The sequence below is a fragment of the Mustelus asterias genome, chromosome 3 (genome assembly GCF_964213995.1).
Source record: "Mustelus asterias chromosome 3, sMusAst1.hap1.1, whole genome shotgun sequence".
Classification (NCBI taxonomy): domain Eukaryota; kingdom Metazoa; phylum Chordata; class Chondrichthyes; order Carcharhiniformes; family Triakidae; genus Mustelus; species Mustelus asterias.
Window position 1 is genome coordinate 111,296,163 of NC_135803.1, and position 26,238 is coordinate 111,322,400.

The following is a 26,238-nucleotide window of genomic DNA, read 5'->3' on the forward strand; positions in this document are numbered from 1 at the left end:
CTTGCGACCCTTTTTAAACAAAGGAACAACATTGGCTATTCTCCAATCCTCTGGGACCTCCCCTGTCCAGTAAGAAGTCTCACAACAACAGATTAAAGTCCAACAGGTTTATTTGGCAGCACTAGCGACATCACACAACCCTGCCACAGCAACCTCTGCAAGATGTGCCGGATCATCAACACGGATGCCATCATCTCACGTGAGAACACCATCCACCAGGTACACGGTACATACTCTTGCAACTCGGCCAACGTTGTCCACCTGATACGCTGCAGGAAAGGATGTCCCGAGGCATGGTACACTGGGGAGACCATGCAGACGCTATGACAACGAATGAATGAACACCGCTCGACAATCACCAGGCAGGAGTATTCCCTTCCAGTCGAGGAACACTTCAGCAGTCACAGGCATTCAGCCTCTGATCTTCGGGCAAGCGTTCTCCAAGGCGGCCTTCACGACACACGACAATGCAGAATCGCTGAGCAGAAACCGATAGCCAAGTTCTGCACACATGAGGATGGCCTCAACCGGGATCTTGGGTTCATGTCACACTATCTGTAACTCCCACGACTTGCCTGGACTTGCAAAATCTCACTAACTCTCCTGGCTGGAGACAATGCGCATCTCTTTAACCTGTGCTTAACTCTCTCTCCACTCACATTGTCTGTACCTTTAAGACTTGATTACCTGTAAAGACTCGCATTCCAACCATTATCTTGTAAATTGAGTTTGTGTCTTTATATGCCCTGTTTGTGAACACAAGTCCTCACTCACCTGATGAAGGAGCTTGAGGCTCCGAAAGCTAGTGCTGCCAAATAAACCTGTTGGACTTTAATCTGATGATGTGAGACTTGTTACTGTGCTTACCCCAGTCCAACGCCGGCATCTCCGCATCATGACTTCCCCTGTAGCCAATGAGGATACAAAGATTTCTTTCAAGGCTCCAGCAATTTCCTCCCTTGTATCTCTCAGTATTCTGGGGTATATCCCATCAGGCCCTGGGGACTTATCTATCTTAATGTTTCTCAAGAACCCCAATACCTCCTCCTTTTTGATCTCAACATGGCTCAAACTATCTACACATCCTTTCCCCAACTCATTCACCAAGTCCTTCTCTTTGGTGAATACTGACGCAAAGTGCTCATTTAATACCTCACCCATTTCCTCTGGCTCGACGCATAAATTCCCTCCCTTGTCCTTGAGTGGGCCAACCCTCTCCCTGGCTATCCTCTTGCCCTTTACACATGTGTAAAAAGCCTTGGGATTTTCCTTAATCCTGCTGGCTAATGCTTTTTCGTAACCCCTTTCAGCCCTCCTTATTCCTTGGTTAAGTTTCTTTCTACTTTCCTTGTATTCCACACTTCCTTCATGTGTTCCCAGCCTCCTAGCTTTGACAGATGCTTCCTTTTTCACTTTGCCTAGGCTCACAATATCTCTCGCTATCCAAGGTTCCCAAAACTTGCCATACTTATCCTTCATCCTTACAGGAATGTGCCGGTCCTGAATCTCTATCAACTTATACCTGAAAGCCTTCCACATGCCAGATGCTGATCTGCCCCCAATCTACATTCTTCAGTTCCTGCCTAATATTGTTGTAATTAGCCTTCCCCCAATTTAGCACCTTAACTTGAGGACTACACTTATCTTTTATCCATCAGTACCTTAAAGCTTACTGAATTGTAGTCACTGTTTCCAAACTGCTCCCCTACTGAAACATCGACCACCTGGCTAGGCTCATTCCCCAATACCAGGTCCAGTATGGCCCCTCCCCTAGTTGGACTATCTACATACTGTTTCAAGAAGTTCTCCTGGATGCTCCTTACAAACTCTGCCCCATTCACGCTCCTAGCACTACGTGAGTCCCAGTCAATATAGGGGAAGTTAAAATGTCCCACAACAACCCTGCTACTTTTACAGTGGGCGGGATTTACAGCCTCGCTCAGACTTCCGTTCTGGGAACCTCATCTGTCCTGGAATCGGGGCCGGTGAGGTGGTAGGTTTCAGCCAGTGGCTGCATTCAATGCAGCCCAGAATTGGTCTCCCATTGTCCAGTTTTTTGTACTGATTTAAACACTAGATAGAATGTCTACTTTCACATGTTTTCTTACACCGTGAGTAATTTTCAAGTGAAAGGATTGCAATAGCAGGTTCTGACGCAATAGCCTTGGATTATGTGTTTTAAATTTCCCCACAAATATTAAGGGATTCTGATCTGTGTAGGCTAAGGTTTCTCCATATCCATTGTTGACATATATTCCAAAATGCTTTTTCCTCTTTTGTCTTCCTCTCCTATCTTTTCCTTTCTGCTTTTCCTGCTTTTCCAGCCTTTCTCTTTCCTCTCTGCTTGCTTGAAATTTTAGCTCATTTTCTGCTGCTCCAGCTGTATCCTTGCTGTTATCAACTCATGGTTTTTCTGGTCTCTGACCCTGGAAGTTAATCTCTCTTTACACAAAGGGCTAGCTTGCTGTCATTTGACCTTCCTTCACAAACTACTAGTCACCAAACATGCTCATAACAAGTTAACAAGTTTGTGATCCAATGTTAAAAATGGTCTTTGAGGCCCCCTTCTCAGCCAGGGTCCATTGTCCAAAGGGATTGAATTTAATGGCTTGGTCTGCACTTACCAGAATAATTAGATTATTCTGCATATCTTTGAGTAGTTCAGGAGATAGCAGTTCACACTCATTTAAGCTTATTGTTCTTGGTGAGCCAAGTCCACTCAGCTCGACTCCACTCTGATAGCTTTGTAAATTGCAGGGTGTTGTTTATGCAGCTGGTTGGTATTTTGAGACCTGCTGTTTTAGGTCACTTGGGTCTTTTTAAAACGTATTCTGTGGTTTCAGCCTGCTCAATGAGTAATTTTAAAAAACAGAGTTTTATAACAAAAATGATACCTAAATCCCTTTGCTCCTCCACAGCTCTGCATTTCTCACCATTCATGAAAAAGTATATAGTTTAATTACTCATTTGACCCTGACTCATTTTGAACAGAATGGAACATCTATGGATAATATAAAAGCAAAATACTGTGGATGCTGGAATCTGAAACAAAAACAGAATCTATGAATAATACATTGAAAGTCTTGTACATGATGCATGTTTTCTGTAAGTTAGGTGCATCGGCCATGCTAAATTCTCCCTTAGTGTATCCAAAATGGGTGCCCAATTGTGGCGACTGGGGGATTTTCATCATAACTTCATTACAATGTTAATATAAGCCTACTTGTGACACTAATAAATAAGCTTTAAACTTTTACATTTACACTTACTTCTTGTCACAATATATTTGCTATACTTAGTTGAAAGCATCTCTGGCTCACCTTGTACATGATGTGGAGATGCCGGCGTTGGACTGGGGTAAACACAGTAAGAAGTCTCACAACACCAGGTTAAAGTTGGACTTTAACCTGGTGTTGTGAGACTTCTTACTGTGTTCACCTTGTACAACCACTGATCTCTTATAAGGACCCAATTGGAGGAATATCCAAAATAATAATTGTAAGCTGAATTGGGAAAGAGTTATGTATCATTTTCTCCTGATAAATGACACAAACCTATCATCAGTTCAGTTGACATTGGCACAGAAGCAAACCACAGGATTAGATGTCCCCTTTACTAAACAGCAGGATAGCTTGCTTGAACATAGATTCCACAAATCTCTCACACTGTTGCATCTCTCTCTCATACATATTTTATACATTAATTTGCTACCTTTCATCTCTCATTTAAACTGGGACTGACTGGATCATTTGACTGTCTATTATCTATTATATAAACAGATGCAATATTAACTTAATATGATAAAGTCATGCAGCAAGCTTGGCCTTAGACTAAAGTCCAGTTGAGCTTTGTGTTGCCACCTCTTAATAAAAGCAAATCAACAGATTTGTGAGTCTGATCTGCAATGGAAGTTGTCAGAGGTATCAGCAGAGGTGCCACCATGATGAGCGTCACTGTTGTTTTCATAAATGTAGCTACATGCCAGAGTATAATGAATTGACCGCCATGGTCTAGACAAATTCTCAATGCGAGTTGGAGATGGACTCCTCATGCACTTAGCCATCGCACACAAGCTTGCTGACAGGCTGCTCCATGCACCTTACATCAGCTTTCATTAATAGCCTGGGCCCTCAGTCAGTATTCACATCCTCTGCAGCAGTACTGGTATGCAATCTTTTCCTCTATTGCGCTGTCACTTATGCCATCCTAATACCCTTCCCCACTCCTTGACACATGCAGAGCATAAATTTGCACAGGGATAGTTGAGTGATCTTGTTTGCTTTCACATCATAGCAAAATCCCAAATTGCAAAACCTGACCCAATTCCTCTGATAAAATGGTTGGTCTGAACGTCCTCCTCACAAACACAAAATTATAAATTAATTCAGGGGTGGCACAGTGGTTAGCACTGCTGCATCACAGCGCAAGGGACCCGGTTTTGATTCCTGGCTTGGGTCACTGTCTGTGCGGAGTCTGCACGTTCTCCCCATGTCTGCGTGGGTTTCCTCCGGGTGCTCTGGTTTCCTCCCACAATCTGAAAAATGTGCTGGTTAGGTGGATTTGCCATGCTAAATTCTCCCTCAGTGTACCCGAACAGGCGCCAGACTGTGGTGACTGGGGGATTTTCACAGGAACTATGCTTGTGACTAATAAATAAACTTTTAACTTTTATAGTTTTCAGGTAACAGAAGATTCTTAATGTTTATTTTGAGGCACCATATAGTCCAGACCATCGTGAAAAATGTTTTGTTATGCATGAATGCTTTGTAACTTTATTTAAACGTTGCTCTATAATACAAGTAAAAAGGTTGATGAATGATATCAGTGCAATAACGATGTCATTGAACCCCGATCCGCATAGATAGTTAAATATAAAGTTTCTGCATTGTTGAATTCCTGCCAAACTCCCCTCACCGTCCTCCCTGCAACCTCCTGCCCACAGTCCATCATGGCAAGTTGAATGATCCTGGAGAAAAACACTAAATGCACAGAATCAAATCATGCTCCACTTTTTGTTCACCACACAGTTTCCTGATTCAGACTGTTTGGTTAAGAGGCCAAAATTATTTCTCCTTGAGTCTGCATCATTTATTTTGGTATTAACTTATGAAATGCAAGCCCTGGACATTGATGGTACAGCTATTGCAGCTGTATCTTCAGCTTGGTCACAAACACATGTCTATCTCAATGCTCAGAACCATCAAGAACAGTCAGCAGTTCATCAATACAATAATTGGTTATCCACTGTGCAGCAGAGTTATGAGAAGCAGATTCATGGCAGTCAATTCCGAAAGCCTGAACTATGAGGAGAATGCAATGAAAAAAATGTTTCCATACAGGATTTAAAAGAAATATTGGAGAATAAGTCATCTTAGGCACTAAACACCTATCAGCTGGTTTCAATGCAGCATCAACCAAGGTATGACAACAGGTTGCTTTGCCCATCCTTTTGGATAGAAAATGAGAATTATTATGAAAGAGCCATTATGGATAGTATAAGCAGTGAATGACAGTAAAACTTGGAAATAATTGGACTGGTCTGAACTGGCCTTGAACACCTTAAAATGAAACTCCAGTTCAGACCAATACCAATCACTTATGAGGTTTATTGTATTTTCCTTTTGGAATGAAGGGATTTCAGAAAATAAGAAAATACAATGAGGTTGAGAGTAGAAGCACAAACCCATTTACTTCAGGAATTCTATTCATAATGCAAAGCACATTTGATTCAACTACTTTGATCTACCCTTTCATAAGCTTTCAAAAACGCATATTTAATTTCTGTATAATATTGCAACTAAACAGGTTAGAGGGAAAAACACTGTGCAGCTGAAATATTCTCAAAGAATTTGCATTTCTTGTCCATGCTGCATTTGTTTTATTTTTATATCAGTCCTGTGAAACTGATACATTTTCACTGAAACCTTGATTGGTCAATTTGCGTCCTTGAAGAGGGAAATGCTTATGGACTGAGTGAGAAAATGTTCCTTTTGTACACTCATCTTTTAGGACTTCAAGTAATTTCCATAAAATGCACATCTAATAAGCTTTACATACTTCAACCTCAATTTGCTAATCAATTATCATAATGGTAATTTCCACTTCACTGCTTATTTCCTTTGGTAAAATTCACGGTAATCTGAGTTGCATAGTTACAGACCTTTACAACGCTCAAAGGACTCAGTCTCTGTGGTCTAGGCTCACAAACTCCATTTTTTGCAACATGTATTGTACACCTCATCTTCTTTCACTGCCGAATTTGAAGCAGTGTCAAAGCATTGAGCTAAAGGCCTACCATTTCAATTTAACCACATCAACTATTTGAAAATTAATTTGTTAGTCTGAAAGATCTAAGGCTTCTTTTTTGTCCTATCCATTTTTACTTAGTGTAAAAGCCCAATGGAGCTTTTCTCTGTGCACAGTCCATCTGGATCTTTATAATATTGTCTAGCAAATGCCATTGCGACTGTGCCAATTAACCTGTCAAACTTAAAATATGGCCAAATGTTTGTATTACTTTCCCCACAGACTTTCAACAGTATTTTACTCAGGAACTCACTGAGACCAATGCAGGGCCCTGAATGTGGAATACGAAATCTTTGTGAACAGAGTAAAAAGCTGTGTATCTCCTTAGCTAAATGAGCAGTGTAGACTCTGAACCAGGACGTGTCAGCTTGAGTTTTGAATTCCACGTCAAATTAGGCACAGAAAGCAAAATAAGGTGTGGGGAAGAACAACAGTACTGAGAGTGAAAGTGAGATAGAAAGATATAGAAAGCAAAAAAATAAATAATTTTCTCATTTAAAAAAAATCTCCAGCTATATTTGAAAGCTAAAGTAATGCAACTCCCCATTTGCACATTTATTTTCAATGCCAAAGGAGCTTTTTGGCAGGAATTAAGACTTAGCGGACTGTTAAAGTTGAATTACATTGGAATGAACTCTCCCTCACTTTTTTTGGTGAGTTTAGTATTTATCCATCACCTAAACACAGCAAGTTTACACCACTGCCTTTATTTCAATGATAAGTCTCTCATCAAGATTCCGTCATTCCGCAGCTTTTGGAGAACTGTAGTGACTCAGACAACAACTTCCCAAATTCTGCATTTGGCTGAATGTTTGCACGTGTGGTTGCCAGAAACTGCTGTCCAATTTATACTTCACTAACTGAGCACTGATAGCCTCAATATTTTTGCAGGAAAACCGAAAAGAAAAAGCCAAATTAATTCAAAATGTAAGGAAAAAAGGTTGCACCCCTGAAAAATATTCCTTAAGATTATGGAATCAAAGATAAATTGAATGTCTACAGCACAGAAGGAAGTCATTCAGCCCATCCAGTCTGTGCCAGTTCTCTTTAAGAGCAACATAGCTCGTCCCACGTCTTGCCTACCCCCACCCTTTCCACATTGCATTCCAAGGTTTTCTCTTCTTGTGTTTATTCAATTCCCTGATGAATTATCTCTGTTTACTATCATTATTTCCAATTTAATTTTCTCTCTGAAATTTCTATCTTCAGCTTGATTTTACTTGTATTGTCAACCCAACATATGTCATACATCCTCTTTGTCTCCTTCATTTTAGTCTCTGTCTCACTTACTATCTCTATCTTCCAGGGAGCTCTGACTTTGTTTGTTCTACTTTTCCTCATGGTGAAAATGTACCCCCTCCAGTACCTGAACCATCTACTGTTCAAAGGCAGCGCATTGTTCTTGCCAATTTTCCAATCCAATTTACCTGGGCCATGATTACCGTTCCCCTGCTCACTTGATCCATTTGACCCACATCATTTGGCAGAACCAGGCCCAGCAATTCTTTCTTCTTCATTGGCTGGAAATGTATTGGTCAAGAAAGCTCTCCTAAATATATTTCAGAAACTTCTCCTTTTCTGTCCATTGTACTATTATTATCCCTGTCTTTATTAGGATACTTAAATCCACACTCAGTACCATGCACCGCCAGATGCGATATCTTTCTCCAGCAGCACCGACTCACTCTATCCCGAGGCTGCCCTTATCCCCAGTTTCGTTTCATTTGTTGTCTCATCCGTGCCTTCACAAAAAACTTGTTCTATTCTCCTTCATTATCATAGTGGCCCCTCGAATACACCCCAGTAATTTAATGTCAGCTCTAATGATTCTTAGCTCTGAACAAATGGATTCTGTCCTTGACCTATAACGAGGGTCTTGGCCTGGACCTTCAGTGAGGCAATAATCATCGTCGGATGCTGCTCCAATCAAACTTTAGAAGAAGAGTTCAGCATCATGTTGAACTTTAAATTTGTTGAGGTGGGGAATAAAAGTACAAAGCCAATCCTTTGCTAAGTCTAGCACATTCAGCCTCAGAGAGGGGAAGGTCACAGGGCATGGTGAATATACTGCAAGGATTGGGGTTAGGAAGGATAGGGTCCAAGGGACAGGAAAGGGAGGAGGGTCCTGGATGGGCATTGGTGTCAATGAGTTGTTGGAGCTTGCGCTCCTTAACACCTGAAAGGAATAGAACAAGTTTTTTGTGAAGGCACGGATGAGACAACAAATGAAACGAAACTGGGGATAAGGGCAGCCTCGGGATAGAGTGAGTCGGTGCTGCTGGAGAAAGATATCGCATCTGGCGGTGCATGGTACTGAGTGTGGATCTCAGGGTGTGATGAGAACAGCAGACTGAGGAACATTGTATGCCCTTGAGATACTTGTAATCCTGGGTGGATTTGAAACATGAGGGATGGAACTTCAGTTGGAATCCACATAGGATAAGTTGGAGGTGGAGACAGTCGTTGAGGAAGGAAATATGGCTGTGAAAGCAAGTTTTGGTAAACAGCAGTAGGTCATTCGTCCAGCCCTTAACAATCTGGAGAGCAGAAGATCATAGAATCCCTACAGTACAGAAGGAGGCCATTCGGCCCATAGAGTCTGTACTGACCACAATCCCATCCAGGCCCTATTCCCGTAACACCATATTTACCCTGCTAATCCCCTTGACACTAGAGTCAATTTAGCATGACCTATGGGAGGAAACCGGAGCACCCAGAGGAAACCCATGTAGACACGGGGAGAACATGCAAACTCCAGACAGACAATGATGATCCGAGGCCAGAATTGAACCCAGGTCCCTGGCACTGAGAGGCAACAGTGCTTACCACTGTGCCACCATGCCAATCTGGTCTCTTGACTCTCTAGCTCCATTGCATACTCTTCAATTGATACTGTTACATCCCTGCTTTAATTGCCTTCCTTATCTTCCCTGCATACCTGATATCTTGGAATGTTTGCTTTGCTGTTTGGCCTTCCTTGAGCCAGATATTTGTTATCGCCACACATATTCCCATCTGACTATCTGCACCTGCAGCCAACCTTACTTAGTGCTTTGTGAGTTTACACACGTGCTGTAAACCTGAATTAGATTCACTGATGTCTGGTTAATTAATTATACATTGATCCTAATTATGATAAATTATCCGATATACAATGAATAAAATATAATGAGAGAAAGTTGCATTTTATCAAATTAGCTTCCTTCTAAATGTTGTACTAATTAATTGATCTAGCTTATTTTATAGTTTGATTAAATTAAATGCTTACCTGTAGACTCACCCCATGGGTCTCCTTATGCTGTGTGCTGCTATCCATCAGAACTTAAGTACATAAGAAATAGTAAATTGGCCTTTCAAACTTGCTGCACCATTCAAGAAAATTATGTCTGATATGAGTATGACCTTATCTCCACTTTTCTGTTGTTCCCCATAACCCTCGAGTCCTTTGTGGATCAAAAATAGGCCTACTTCTGCCTTGAATTTATTCACATCCTATGGGTGGAACTAACCAAGTTGCCCTTGAAGGCATCTGGCCCTCTTGGACCACATTGTTCCATTCTTGGCCTTTCACTCTCTAACTGCTCTGCTTTGTTCAGCTCTTGCCGGGCGGAGCTGATGCCAGGACGAGATGGATGGATACTCGCCCTTGCAGCTTGAATCAGATCATTCATCTTCTTCCGGTATTGGACGCCAGTCTGCAGTGTCAGGCTGTGGGCACTGACTGTTGTGGCCATTGTATTCGTGGCTACAATGGAGTCCTTGCTCCTGAATCAAATTCCATCCTGGGGTACAGGATGGACTTCCTTTCCTCCATGGCGTTCAGCACCCATCTGAGCTCTCCCTCGTAAATTGTGGGGCTGGTCTGTGTGGTGGCATGTTCCTGGCGTGACTGGTTGTGATTACAAGGGGAACATTTAAATGCAGTTCCCCTTGCTTAACAGCACACAACTGCAGCTACTTTGGGCAAGTCACACGCCTGGAGACTCCATAACAGCATGTTTCACAGGGAGGCTTGTCTCAGCAGAGCGCGCCAAAGAGACTGGCGTGGCTCTCACTGCAAAATGTTTTGGGAGAATTCTGCCCTTTATCTTTCCTTTCCTGTTTCAGCACATTGAAGAAAATCATTTCTCTTCAGAGTAGTGGTGCTGGCCTCTACCATAACCAGCCTGAACCTCTTCTATTCAAGGGTGTGCCTGTTAAATTCCAGACAACCATTTGGTGAAGGGTCGAATGAGAATCAGTGTTTATATTTATTTCTACAGTTAAGTGCTCCAAGAATATACATCCAAACCCTGCAACCCCAATTTCAGTCTGTGTCTATTTATAGGGATTAAAGTGAATCACCAGTCAATGCCTACCATCCAGATGCAGGTGAACACAATTAATATACATTAATAGTTCCTGTACTGCCCTACCACAAATGATACAATGGTATAAACTTTAGGTAAAGCAATGGACCAAGCATAGTTATTTGTAAATATTATAGCAACTTCAAAAGAGGGGCAGATGTGAGGTTAAACTTCAAAATCTGTGGGTTGCCATTTGAGATGCGCCACAGTGATGTTTGCTTTGCAAAATTGGTATCTCACTCTCTGGCTCATCACTGAAACTCATTGGATGCATGAAGCTGCTGTATTTGCACAATAAATACTGATAAAATTTGCCACAGTTATTTATCTCTTGTCATTTTGAGCATAAGCACCATTTTAGTGATGCGATAAGTATTCATTGCTATCAAATGACCTCTCTGGCTCTGAAATTGAGCTTTTATAAGTGTCAAGTTTCAATATTTCAGATTTTAATTGTGGCGATTTAAATTAAATAAAACTGTAAATTGTAATATTTCCTTTCTATCTCTGGATTAAGAAGGAGGGAAAATCAATGTTTTATTTGCTCTCATTATTTCACTATTATCTAATCTGCATTGCATTCACCCATTCTAATTTTCACTACCTTCTCCATCCTTGTGCTAGTAATTTCCCAATCCTTTGATTGGTTCAGATGCACATTTACTTACACTGGTTACTCAGGTTCCAGGTACCCTCCCTCACTGCAACACTATCAGCTTGCACAGCCAGAAACTTGGCATGCAAATATTTTTAAATGATGTGGAGATGCCGGCGTTGGACTGGGGTAAGCACAGTAAGAAGTCTCACAACACCAGGTTAAAGTCCAACAGGTTTATTTGGTAGCCAATACCATAAGCTTTCGGAGCAGAGCTCCTTCGTCAGATGGAGTGGATATCTGTTCTCAAACAGTACACAGACACAGAAATCAAATTACAGAATACTGATTAGAATGCAAATCTCTACAGCCAGCCAGGTCTTAAATGTACAGACAATGCGGGTGGAGGGAGCATTCAACACAGGTTAAAGAGATGTGTATTGTCTCCAGACAGAACAGCTTGTGGAATTCTGCAAGTCCAGGAGGCAAGCTGTGGGGGTTACTGATAATGCGACATAAATCCAACAAGCTGTGGGGGTTACTGATAATGTGACATAAATCCAACATCCCGGTTTAGGCCGTCCTCATGTGTGCGGAACTTGGCTATCAGTTTCTGCTCAGTGACTCTGCGCTGTCGTGTGCCGTAAAGGCCGCCTTGGAGAACGCTTACCTGAAGATCCAAGGCTGAATGCCCGTGACTGCTGAAGTGCTCCCCCACAGGAAGAGAACAGTCTTGCCTGGTGATTGTCGAGCGGTGTTCATTCATCCGTTGTCGTAGCGTCTGCATGGTTTCCCCAATGTACCATGCCTCGGGACATCCTTTCTTGCAGCGTATCAGGTAGACAACGTTGGCCGAGTTGCAAGAGTAGGTACCGTGTACCTGGTAGATGGTGTTCTCACGTGAGATGATGGCATCCGTGTCGATGATCCGGCACGTCTTGCAGAGGTTGCTGTGGCAGGGTTGTGTGGTGTCGTTCTGTCTGGAGACAATACACATCTCTTTAACCTGTGTTGAATGCTCCCTCCACCCGCATTGTCTGTACATTTAAGACCTGGCTGGCTGTAGAGATTTGCATTCTAATCAGTATTCTGTAATTTGATTTCTGTGTCTGTGTACTGTTTGAGAACAGATATCCACTCCATCTGACGAAGGAACTCTGCTCTGAAAGCTTATGGTATTTGCTACCAAATAAACCTGTTGGACTTTAACCTGGTGTTGTGAGACTTCTTACAATATTTTTAAAAGCAGATCAATATGCAAGAGCAAATTGCCATTAGCTGCCTGCTGCAGCATCCTTTGGTGATCTGAACTTTTTTTGTGTCTTTCGCACATGCCCTCACATGCATTTCTCCAGTCATTCTAGTGAACACAGGTACAGAAAGATGAGTTTAGATTTGAATTTATTTTACCAACAACAAATCACTGCAGAGAAACTGATGTAATCAGGTCTCTCAGTTATTAGCTCTCCCTCTCTCTCTCTTTCTATTCCTACCAAGTGTTCTATAAAGCATTACAGTGACAAATTACAATTGGATGTTAGTTGTGCCTTGGTTGGTAACACTTCAGGGCCTTCAGGGCAGTATTTCTGGAGCACAGCACTGTTGGAGGTGCCATCTTTCAGATAAGATGTTAAACCAAGGCCCTCTTGGGTCGTAGTAAAAGATGCCATGGCAATATCTCAATGAAGAACAAGGAAAATAGCAGCAGTGCCCTGGCCATTAATCTATCCCTCCACCAACATCACATAAACAGATTATCTGGTCCATATCACATTGCTGTTTGTGGGAGCTTGCTGTGCACATTAGCTGCTGTGTTTCCTACATTAAAACAGTCATTACAGTGATTACAATTCAGTGATTCTCTTTTGGCTGTCGCGCACTTTGGGACATTTAGTGGTCGTATAAATGCAAGTCTTTTGTTTTGTCTCAAAGAGTAAACAAAAAAATGGAATTCTCGCATTTTGAGACTAAGTGCCATGGTGGAGGCAGGAACGTGGAGCATTTTCCACTGTAGTAGCCGGCAGGAAAACATGCCAAATTTTCGGGCCACAATCTGATTCATAATGCACCCTGGTGTTTCACGCCATATTCAGTGACAGGACGGCCTTGATGGCACTTAATCCACTGTCTCAGTTCTGGCACTTAGTCCACCATCTTATCCAGGTGCCATACTGAAAGGGCACCCATCATCACTGACCAGTGGTGAAGAAAGAAGGTGGACCTCATGAAAATGAAGGCAGATCTCCAGGAGCACTCTGAGGCTAGAAGATGGACCTCCTGAGAATGAAGATGGGTTTCCAAGAACTTTCTGAGACTGGAAGATGGATGCACCCTCTGGGCATCTAGCCTGGAAGGTCCACCTGTAGACATTCTCCTGATCCACTGTTAAGCCTTACTTGTGACTAATAAATAAACTTCAAACTTTATGGTGGTCCAGGGTTGTGGACGGCCTCCATCCTGACCTCTAGAGGGCATTGTTCAGATGAGTCCCAACATTTGCATGTCACATTGTCTGTCCATGTATCATGCTGGTGTGTTTTCCCGCCAGCATCGTGGCGAATCTGCCATGGGGCATCCGGCCTTCATCTGAATCCCATTAACATGATGAAAATAAGGTTCATGCTGCCTCTGGTGGGTTTTACAACCCGCTGTGGCGGGCACCAGCAGAAGATCCCGCTGTAAATTCATACCAGGGTAGAACAGATTTCAAGGCCTCTCGCTACATTCTCCCTCCATGCCTGTCATTGATGACATCAGCAATTCCTGCCTATGACTTTTTGTTGTGCTAAAGTATCCTAAAATAATATTTTCCTTTCTTCACACTTCAGATGTGCATACTGATTTATTTCTTGAAGGGTTCAGTCTGACATGTGAAATAATTGAGTTAATGTGGTGAACCATTACCTGTTTTTCAGAACTGAGATATACTTGGATATTTAACCAATTTCCAACCTTCGTGGAACAAGATAATCGTCGCTTTGTATCTCAAAAAACTGGAAACTTATACATATCAAAAGTGGAGATATCGGATGTTGGTTCCTACATCTGTGAAATAGAAAACACAGTAACCAATAAGAGAGTTCTGAGCCCACCTACCCCTTTAGTCCTACGTACTGATGGTAAGCTTCACTTCTCTTTATCTTAACCACCCCTTGTGGAGTGGAACAATCTTGTATATAAGAATATTTGTATTTTGTCTCTGTTGAACACCTGGGTGACTTGTGTTTTAGTGCATTGGATGAATAACATGCTTCGCATATAACTGCAACTAAATGTATTTGTAGGGTAAAATTATTTAAAAGGTATCACAGATTATGAACAGAATCACTGGGCAATATACACTTATCTCTCTAGTAACAGAATTAGCCACGAAAGCTATTTTTTTCCCCTTTCCTGCAGTTCCCAGCTGCCCCCAACCCCCCATCCCCCTCCTCACTGCTCACAAGAAGGAAAAATGAATAATGAATGGCAAGGTACCTCAGGTGAGCTTTGTGCAGCCAGCTCCTGTGTGCTGCAGTTAACATGGCCACTGGGGATGCAAACATGAATTGTTTAATCATTATCATATAATTTAAATATTAATTTCTTGTTCAGAATGAGCAAAGTCCAATATAAAAGCTCAAGGTGATCTAAATGTGTCTGTTATATAATTTAGTCATGATTACTGAAAAATGATGACTGGTGTGAACCTTCCAGCAAAGTCATTCAGTGAAAGGAACCATCCGGGATTGAAAGAATTGTTAGTCATGATGCAGTGATGTGGTCTATGTGTGGTGGATAGCTGGGGTTTGAATTTATTTCATATGTGAGTGTTTGGGCTGCAAGCAAGACAATGGATTGGTGCTCAGTTTTAGTCCACGTTTCACCCATGAGAAAACAGCCCTTTCAAAAGCAGACCCTGCTAAATTTTTTGTTGTGGATTTTTTGTTTACAGAATTTTCATTTATCGTAGTTCCTTTCCAGATCTCCTTTTTGCTCTGAAAGGGGTGCAAACGAAAGGTACACAATTCATTCTTAAACCACAAGAGCATTTACACCAATGTTTTTCAAAAATCTTAACAGCAAACAGCCCTCTAATTGCTTAATTTGTCTAAAGGAAAATCATTACGACCCCTTTGACCAGACATAGCATTAGTTAAATGTTACGCCCCCCAAAAAATCTACATTTGCGAAATAATTATTTATTTTCCCATGAAGAAAAAGGCACCAACATTGTTTTAAAATATACAAATATATAACATTTGCATCTAATTTGATTGATAAAACTAGTCTACTTTATGATAGCATTTATTTCAAAAAATCTAGAGGGTGATTCTCCCAGCCTGCAGCGCTGCTTTTGCAGTGCAGTGGGCAGGGAGACTCGAGAGGAGGCTGTTTTGCTGGTTCCCCGCTGGGCGCCATGGCATTGGCGCGTCTCTGGCAGCTGGATTTCTGGCGCTGTTAGCTCCAATGTGGAGCTACATTAATTATTTCAATTCTGATTTGCATTCGATTTAAATAGCATTAGCGGGCACAGGACTGAATCTCCAGGTCCGCTAATCCCCCCAGAGTGTAGAGCACTGGGGGGATGCCCACTGGGCATTGCCAGCCTGAGCCCTCTGGCACTGCCCAAGTGGCAAAGTGCTGATGGCCAGGGGGTGGGGCCTAATGGGGGCCTGTGGGGGTGGGGGTGTCCCGCTGCCACTCTGCACTTTGTGCTAAGTGACGGAGGTAGGCCAGCGATTGGGTCTGGCTATCGGGGTTGGAGGGGGGGTGCGGGCAAGCCTGCTGGGAGGGTCGGGCTGCAGGCAGGGGGGGGGGGTGTGGTCGGGGTTACCGGTGTTGGGGGCGGGGGGGGGGGGGGGGGGGGGTGGTGGGGGGGGGGAAGGAGGGGATCGGTGGGAGGGAAGATTGGGGCTGCGGATGGGGGGTGGGGGGTTGAGGCTGGCCCGGGCATGTTTGGGGGGCCAGCGATTGGGCTGTGAAGGGGACGGAGGGCTGGCGATCCGGGGGTCGCGGGGCTGGTCCATGATTGAGCTGGCCAGCAATCGGGAGGCTGGCAGACAGGGGCCATTGCACATGTGCTGATCTCGGCACTGACAGATCGGCGCATGCGCAGTGGCCTCCTCAGCGCTATGCTGCCGGCCTCTCCAGCAAGAATCCACTGATTTGTGGAGCGAATCACGCTAGTGCACTCTGCAGTGCATAGAGTGTGGGAGATTCATTTTGAAACTCCTGCTGAAAAAACCAGCATGATTTACTCCAGTTTTTACGCAAATTTGACACTTAGAATTTTTTTGGGAGAATCCAACCTCAGGTGTACCACAATGGCAGGTTTCATCCAATACGCTTCACCCACATTTATGTGAAACATTGAAGCCCCAATGTTAGAGCAGCATCTGAAAGGGAACCTCTGCTAGCATTGAGAGGACAAATGTTGCACTACTTACTGTGGGGGGGGCATGGGCCTGAAGCTTTTTTTATGCATAGGTTTAATAAAGAGGCCCAACCACTCCTGGAGAAAATAAATTAAATTATTCCAGCTTTTTCTCACAGATAAACTGAGGGGTTGAACGTGATGTTGTCCTGACTTGATCCACTTTTGGGAGACTGATGGAGAACAGGAAATGTTGGAAATGTTCAGCAGCTTTGCTTGTGTCTATGGAAAAAGATATAGGGCATCTTTGTATCACCTCGCCGCGCCCGGCATTCAGTGCGGTGAGCCGGGAACCTAGCATGTGACACTAAATCTAATTTGCGCATGGTGCCAAACGGTTTGTTATGTTCCCGTCCCCTTTCCAGCGTGAAGCTTATTAGCGTGAGATTAGCTGGATTTCAATATCATTAGTGAGTTCAGCACGCATGCTTCCCCGCTCCTGGGTGCTTCCAATCTCTCCGGCGCGACGTCACGCCAACACAAATCAGTACCAGGCTCAATGGCCACACTGGGGGGATCGGAGATCATTGAAGCCCCCAGATGGTCGGACACATGACTGGGTAGTGCCCATTGGGCACACTGGCAATGCCAGTTGGGCACTAATGTGCCAGGGCAGTGCCAAGGGGGTGGGCTTGAGTGGGGATAGGGCCTGAGTGGGGATGTGAGAGGGGTTGGGGGCTATTGCGGTGGTGGATCATGAAGGGAGCCATGTGAGGGGTCAGGATGAAGGACTCATCAGGAGGTCCCCGATACCGGCAGCCATGTTGCGGAGGGAATGGGGGAACATGCCACTGATGCGGGTGGGGAGGGGGGATACCTGAAGTTTGTGTGGGGAGGGAGATGGTCTCCCAGTGCACTGAGAGATTGGGGTGCCCTTGCAAAATGGCAAAATGGCTCATCAGCCTGTGTAGCCCCCTCCTTCAGGACCAGCGCAAAATTCCCAACTATCCAATAAAGTGATAGAGTGTCAAAAGATTATGATGCAGAGTGCACCTGAGAGTTTCACCCCAGTTTTCTCACCATGAAATTGGGTGGAATTCTCCCATTTTGAGACCAAGTGGCATGCTGGGAGTGGGAACATGGAGTGTTTCCTGCTGTGGTGGCCAGTGGGAAAAACATGAAATCTTCTGGCTCTGACCTAATTATGCACCCGGGTGTCTTATGCAGTATTCAGTGGCAGGGCAGGCCTGGATGGCAGGTAGTCCGCCATATTGAAAAGGCACCCAACATCACTGACCCACCATTGAAGAAAGAAGGTGAAGCTCCTCGAAATGAAGATCTCCTGGAGCACTCTGAGACCAAAAGATGGACCTCCTGAAAATGAAGATTGATCTCAAAGAGCATTCTGAGGCTGGAAGATGCCTCCCCACAAGGACACCAAATCTGCAGATGCCACCCCCATCCCCCTGACTCGCTGCTGTGGTGTCCAATGGTCCAGGTTTGCAGGGGACCTCCCTCCTAAACTCTGGAGGCATCCTCAGGCACTGGTCACAGAGTCCAGATATCTGTTCCAATGCTGGCATGTTTTCATGCTGGCATGTTTTCCAGCTGGCATCATGGAGAATCTGGCACGGGGTGGTGGGGGTGGTCAAACCCACATTTGCATCCAATTAGCGGGATGCAAAGGAGGTTCATGCCAGTTTCTGACAGGTTTTCCAACCATTCATGGTGGACACCAGTGGAAGATCCTTCGGTGTGGAAGAACATTCACACCGGCGGAAAACTATTTTTTGGCCTCCTGTCTTTTTCTCTCTCACACCCATCATCGAATATGCCAGCGGATGAACAAAGAACAAAGAACAATACAGCACAGGAACAGGCCCTTTGGCCCTCCAAGCCTGCGCTGCTCATGTGCCCAACTAGACCATTCGTTTGTATCCCTCTATTCCCAGTCTGTTCATGTGGCTATCTAGATAAGTCTTAAACGATCCCAGCGTGTCCGCCTCAATCACCTTGCTTGGCAGTGCATTCCAGGCCCCCACCACCCTCTGTGTAAAATACGTCCCCCTGACATCTGTGTTGAACCTTGCCCCCCTCACCTTGAACCCGTGACCCCTTGTGTTCGTCACCTCCGACCTGGGAAAAAGCTTCCCACTGTTCACCCTACCTATGCCCTTCATAATTTTATACACCTCTATTAGGTTGCCCCTCATCCTCCGTCTTTCCAGGGAGAACAACCCCAGTTTACCCAATCTCTCCTCATAGCTAAGACCCTCCATACCAGGCAACATCCTGCAACATTATATGCCAATTTTTATATTCTATGCCCCGTCCAATAAAGGCAAGCATGCCATATGCCTTCTTGACCACCCTCTCCACCTGTGCTGCCACCTTTAAGGATCTGTGGACTTGTACACCCAGGTCCCTCTGTCTGTCTATACTCCTGATGGTTTTGCCATTTATTGTATAGCTCCCCCTTACATTAGATCTACCGAAATGCATCACTTCGCATTTATCTGGATTAAATTCCATCTGCCATTTCTCCGCCCAATGTTCCAGCCTATCTATATCTATTTCAGCCTATCTATATTCTCTGACAATGTTCATCACTATCCGCGACTCCAGCAATCTTTGTGTCGTCCGCAAACTTATTGATCACACCAGCTACATCTTCCTCCAAATCATTTATATATATCACAAACATATGGATGCTTGCAAGAATTCCACCCAGTGTTTCAGCTCAATGAAATTTCATGCTATTTGCCATGACCTTTGAAATTCTAATATATGGTCATTGATCTGAAATCTTGGCCAGGATTCCCCACCCCGCCACCCCCACCCCCCACCCCAGCAGTATCTTCCAGTCCCACTGTAGTCAATGGCCATTTGAGTTGCTTACTGTAGCAGGAAGGGGCAGAAAGTCCTGCCCAACGTTCAGCCTAACCCCTTTTCTCCCTCCAAAGTTGCTGCCCAACCTCCTCAGCATTTCCAGCATTTTCTGATTTTATTTCAGATTTTCAGTCATATTCTGATTCTGGGAAAGTCATGTCTATATACAAGTCAACTGATTTTGGCATTCCGTTGAGCGACTAATTGTCTCAGTACATAGAAGCCAGCATGAGAGGCCAAATTCACCATGTTTTTGTGTGTAAAGTTAGTTTCTTTATCCTGATGGTACAAAAGCAGATGCACATTTTCTTAAGTTTCTGGTGGCGTTGAGATTAAGGAGCTGGGTTTGAATCCACCAAGCCAACAGCTTTTAGATTAATAAGGGATTAGCGTATTAAAACTGGCTGAGCTTTACTCAAACCCCCAACCTTAAATGATGAACAAAATCACTGTTGTGTTTTTTTAAAATATCAATCTGCATGACTGACATTATTCACAATTCAATACAATGATTTGTGTGTCAGAAATTATGGAATTCAAGGACTGGGAGACCAGAATTATGAAGGAATCATTCAGATAAAGAAAAAATGTCACGTAGTTAATCACATCACATGAGGCTCAAGGGCAACTTTTGAGAAGAGAAATAAGGAATCCTGTGGTTTTGATAATTTAATCTGTTCTGATTTTCAGCATTTCTTAAGAACCTTTACGTCTGCTCGAACACTTCATTCCCCTAACCTTGTTTCTGCCGTTGCCATTTTAAAAAGTAATTGGTGCCTTTCGTACATTTTTCCAGATAATACTGATGTATTTACACACATTCTGAAAAGGAAAGGTGAAACTGTTAACACAATTTGGCATTTTACATGTCTTATAATCTTCTGTCAATTTGTGAAATGGAAATCATGATAAAAATGGAGGGAAATGACCAGGAAAACTTAAAACAATTATAGACTGAATAAAGTCTTGTTAAATTGGCTGTGCTCAAAGATGGGCTGCAATTATACACTTACATTGATATTTAATTGAATGATACAATCTGCTTCACATTTCAATTTCAAACTATTTTTTAATAATTATTTGCAATATACTGAACAATTGAGGAGGCATCATTAAGCAATGAATATAACACTGGCATTGGTGCTCATAATTAATTATGCATAAAAGCTGCTACGCATGCTGGGACAAAATTAATGCTTAATAAGTGTTCAGGACTCAGTGAAGAATGAAGATGCTTTTCTTGTGTTTTAACAGGGGTGATGGGTGAATATGAACCAAAGATTGAAGTTCGCTTCCCTGAAAGAGTTTTTGCAGCTGAAGGATCAACACTGAAACTGGAATGCTTTGCACTGGGAAAGTAGGTTTTTGGATTTTAATGAGAAGGATGAAGTGTTGTGCTGAATCTAATGGCAGTATTTATCATCAATGGTTTGCTCCGACTGATGACAATATCTTTTATTCACTAAATATCTGGCAAAGTGAAGACTGAGATTGCACTAATGGACCATATCAATGCAGCATCAAATTTATCACTTTTCAATATTTTAACAAAATGATGGGTTTTTTATTCTTCTCTGTGCACCAGAGGAAATATGTCAGGGGCTCTAATAGAGCACTAATTGATTCCTAATCTTACTTTAGGTCAAAGTGGGGTACTTTCAATTGCAGTTGTGGAGTAGAATGAATCCCATCTCATCCCACTCATTTTGAGTATACAGTAATGTGATAACAAGTGGGTTGGGCAAGAAAGATAAAAAGAATACCAAGAAAGAGAAGTCCTAAACCTGCTTCAGTGTATGTCAATACATCAGTTGGAAGAGGAAAAATCACTCTTATAAATCATAGACACAATTAGAATTTAGTACGCGATGTTTGATGCCATGGTACTGACACTTGACCCAAGCGTTGGAGTTATTTGTACAAGTTACTCCACGGAATCACCAAATATTTTTGGAATTGAGGCGAGCAATCTATTAGTACAATAAAATTATAATCTTATCTATAAAACATAGGCTAATAAATCCTGAACTATATGCAAAGGGAGGATGCACGCTGCTCACTTTATATTTGGTCAACAATGGGTGACACAGCAGTTAGCACTACTGCTTCGCAGTGCCAGGGACCCAGGTTCGATTCCGTCCTTGGTCACTGTCTGTGTGGAGTTTGCATTTTCTCCTCATGTCTGCGTGGGTTTCCTCTGGATGCTTTGGTTTCCTCCCACAGTCCAAGATGTGCAGGTTAGGTTGATTGGCCAGGCTAAATTGACCCTAGTATCAGGGGGATTTGCAGGGTAAATGTGTGAGGTTACGGGAAAAGGGCCTGAGTGGGATTGTAATCGGTACAGACTCGATGGGCTGAATGGCCTCCTTCTGTACTGCAGGGATTCTGTGACCTACTGCTGTCTGGTGTTTGTGTGGCTAACCAGTTAGGAGGAATTTGCTTTTTAATTTCAAGAATCATTGTTGTCCCCCATTTGCTACTCATTATTTATTTCTACCCATTCTATTTCAGTCCGATCCCTACTATTAGCTGGAGAAGAATTGGCAGTTCGTTTTCCGACAAGGTCAAAGTGAACAAAACGGATGGTGTTCTTGAAATCACAAATTTCCAGCAGACGGATGCGGGGACATATGAATGCACCGCAGAAAATTCAAGAGGAAAGAACACTGCACGAGGACAGTTGGTTTTTTATGGTAGGCTTCATAATTCAGTGGTATATATTTACGAAAGACCAACAATGTTCACCAGTGTTGTTAAAATACAATTCTGATTAAATCTTACCTTTACTTACAAACGTATATCAATGCATACAATATTTGAGATGAAAATGTTGTCTTGCAGAAGAGATCTAAACAGAAATTGGTGACACATGCTTCAGCTCAGGAAAGGTTTATGATGATGCTGGGCACTGGATATGCAAAAACCTTCTCAAATAACTATTTAGTGAGATAAATGCAACTTGCAGATAGTTCTAATTTAGAGTTCAAACTGGCACAGAAAATGGGTGATTTGTAGTGGCGATGGTTATTGAAACTGTCAAGTTAGGAACATAATTTCAAAGACTTTGTCTTGCCACTTGTCTTTTTTTAACCAGCTCATACTCACTGTATAAGCTTTTGCGCTGCTATTTTTTCTTCATCCAGTGGAAATCAGTTTAAAAGAAATTGGAAGAAACATGTCTTTGTAAATAGAATATTGGCCTGGTCTCTAATTTCTTCAGTTACATTCTCTGCAGAGACTGATTGTAGTGCGAAGGAAACATTGGCCAGGAATTTTGGCCCCTAATCTTACTGTGTGGGTTTGGTGGTAGGAGCGGAGAATCTCGTGTGAGGCCCAAATTTGCATTTTGTATAAAGTCCCAATGTGAATGTCCCCATCCCTACTAGTGACATAACAGGAATTCCGGTGTTCCAACATCGGGAACACCATTACAATAAATTTAAGTATCATTATGAGGCCTCTATGCCTGATCAACTCCCCTGTAAGATAACTTATTCAGGTTGGCATGAGGGCAGAGTGGCATGAATTACGACTTGTTTCCCACATTGAATATCTGACAAGCAGACCTCCCAGAGGAGCTCAAGTGAGTGCATTGCTCAAGAGGGAGAGGTGTCATGCCCAGGCACTGCTCCCAGTACTTTGTGGGAACTGCCCCCAGTACTTCATGGGAACTGTGCCCTGGCACTGCTCCCAGCATTGCCCCAGCACTTCCTTTGGAACTACCTCAGCACATCCCTGTGCACTGCCTGGGCAGTGGCGGGGGTGTTGCATGGGAACTGAGGGGGTTTTCAAAGAAACTTTTGTGCACTGGGGCAGCCTTTAAACATGGCACCCTGATCTTTAAAAAACAAAGTTGCTGGCAGGGCGTGCTCAGTCAGAGCCTCTCCCATCCATATGATGTTGTGGGACTCGCCCCTTGACGTTTTATGCCTCGAACAATACATTGGACAAAGCCGCCTTTGGTGCCAGCGGCTTCAATGCCATTTTTCCCGCGCACTATCGCCCTCTGTCAAAAAAAGATAAAATTCTACCCAAGAGTAAGTAAGGAAGCAGTGCAAATGATTTCGCCATGCACTATTTGGAATTAAGTAGTAGTCATTGAGTGATCAAGATTTAAAATTAATACTAATTTTAGCAGGAACTCTATTGTAGATCAGGAAGTAATAAATTCTTCCACTAAACGACATGGTGACACATTGGTTAGCCCTGCTGCCTCACAACGCCAAGGACCCGGGTTCGATTTAAGCCTTGGGTGACTGTCATGCAGTGTGGAGTTTGCACGTTCTCCCTGTGTCTGCACGGATTTCCTCTGGGTGCTCTGGTTTCCTCCCACAGTCCTAAGATGTGCAGGTTAGATGGATTTGCCATACTAAATTGCCCCTTAGTATCTTGAGATATGTAGGTTAGGGGGATTAGCAGGATAAGTGCATGGTGTTACCATTGACTATTTTGACTTCGGAGTGGGCCTCCGAAAGATGTACTGTCAGAAAGTCAGTACACACTTGATGGGCCAAATGGCCTCCTTCTATACTGTCGGGATTCTATGATTCTATGGCTATTGATGCACAAGAATCTGCCTATGAATCTGAATTTTAGTTGACAACTGTTTCATTAAGTGCCTGCATGTCCTCGTAATGCTCCATAGATTAAAGGTGAAAGTGGGCCCAGAGAATAGCATCACCCACAGTATGATGTACAGAGTCACATGGTAAGGGACTCAGCGAGAACACTTTAGAAGCAGCCTGCATGGAAATGCACCATACTTCACCGAACATTATTGTAATATACCTGGCAAATCTGGGATCTGTAAACAGTTAAAGATTAACAATAAATGGCTCATGTTCAAACATACAAGTCTCAGGATCTCATAAATGAGACACCACTATTGCACCCACAACACAACATGGTGCTCAACAGCACCATCATAATGAAAATAACAAGTACTCAAATCTGTCCTCAGCAGTTTGATTGATTGCTCACTGTCACAAGCATTTGGATTAGTTGCATAGCCCAGTAAGATTCAGCTTGGTCAAGAAATGTGTTGGAGAGTTAATTCTGAAAAGTATTGTCCATATTTTTAAGATAACACAGCATGTTATGTTGCATTAAGGAGAGGATATGAATAGTGTGGGGGTTTGTTTGTCAATTTTAGCCTGTGTGTTCCTATGTTTGTCATATTTTTATAATGATATAAAGGAACTCATCACTCATAATGGATTGGGTAAACATGTGGACTCATTTATTTTGACTACACATATAGGAACATTTATACAAAGGTATGAAACTTGAAATCATCAGCAACAGAGCTGTGTGTGCTGTGTTCTGCTCACAAGCCAAAGTGAAACTGAGACTGGATTACTTGACACACTTTGCTTCTCGTGATGGTCTGCCACTTTCCCTTAAGGGCATATTACAGTAATGTTACGTATAGCAGTCAGGTCAACTTTCAGACAAAATTCTACACAACAGTATGTCTTGGTTACTGAAAACTAATGGCAGATAGTGTACAGTACGAGGTCTGAGAATCAGTGTCGATGAAGACTATGCATGTCCAGGGAACTAGTTGGTCACATCTGCCACCTTCCACAGGACTTGATGTCATGGGGACTTCGAGAGCAAACAGTGCCAGTGTCATTTAAAGTGACTGCAGAGCTTAATTTTTATGCTTGTAGATCTTTATGTGCTCCACAGGTGACCTGTGTAGAATTTCATAGAATCCCTACAGTGCCGAAGGAGGCCATTTGGCCCATCGAGTCTGCACCAACCACAATCCCACCCAGGCCCTATTCCTGTAACCCCACATACTTACCCTGCTAATCGCCTGACACCAGGGTCAATTTAGCATAGCTAATCAACCTAACCCACACATCTTTGGACTGTGGGAGGAAATTGGAGCACCCAGAGGAAACCCACGCAGACATGGGGAAAATGTGCAAACTCCACACAGACAGTGACCCGAGGGTGGAATTGAACCTGGGTCCCTGGCGCTGTGAGGCAGCAGTGCTAACCACTGTGCCACTGTACCGGCCCAAGCCTCGCAAGCCTCCACATACAAGTGCATCCAGGAGGTGTCAGAAGCAATCTTTGCTAGGGTGCACAACTCTGTCCATTCTGATCGGGATCAGGAAAGCTAGGAAGCAAGAGTTGTAGGATTTGTGCAAATCTCTGGTTTTCTTCAGGTGTAGGGTGATTGACTGCACTTATGTGGTACTCAGAGCTCCATGATGCCAAGCTGCCAACAATGTGAACCATGAGAGATTCCACTCACTGAATGTTCAGCTGCTCTGTGACCACATCACATGCATCCCGCAGGTGAGTGCTCAATTCCCAGGGAGTGTGCATGACTCCGACATCAGAGTCACTCTCAGATCCTTGACATCTTTCATGGTCCAGAGCAACGGCAGGGTTGGCTCCTTGGGGACAAGGGATACCACCGAGGATGTGGTTAATGATGCCTGTGCAGAGGCCACAGAGTGCAGAGTGAGACAGGATGTAATGAGGCTCATGCTGCAACTCACACTTTGTTGGAGTAGACTGTAGGGATGCAAAAGATAAGGTTCTGCTGTCTGGATCAGGCTGCTGGAGACCTGTAGTGCAATCTACAGAGGGTGTCATGCATCATTGCTGCTTGCTGTACCCTGCACAACCAGGTGCTGCAATAGGGCGGGGGAGGAACCACCTGAGGAGGAGATGGAGGAATGGCACGTCACCTTCGACATTGAAGGAAATGAGGCTGAGGAGGT

General features: G+C 43.4%; 1 protein-coding gene across 1 annotated transcript in view; it reads left to right on the plus strand.

Annotated features, from left to right (window-relative positions):
* Positions 1-26,238, plus strand: part of LOC144491525 (contactin-4-like) — a 1,235,140-nt gene that overhangs the window by 618,596 nt on the left and 590,306 nt on the right. The window contains exons 6-8 of the mRNA XM_078209439.1: positions 14,166-14,369; positions 20,750-20,852; positions 22,007-22,188. Of these exons, the coding sequence (XP_078065565.1) occupies positions 14,166-14,369; positions 20,750-20,852; positions 22,007-22,188 (489 nt within the window). The remainder of the gene's footprint in view (positions 1-14,165; positions 14,370-20,749; positions 20,853-22,006; positions 22,189-26,238) is intronic.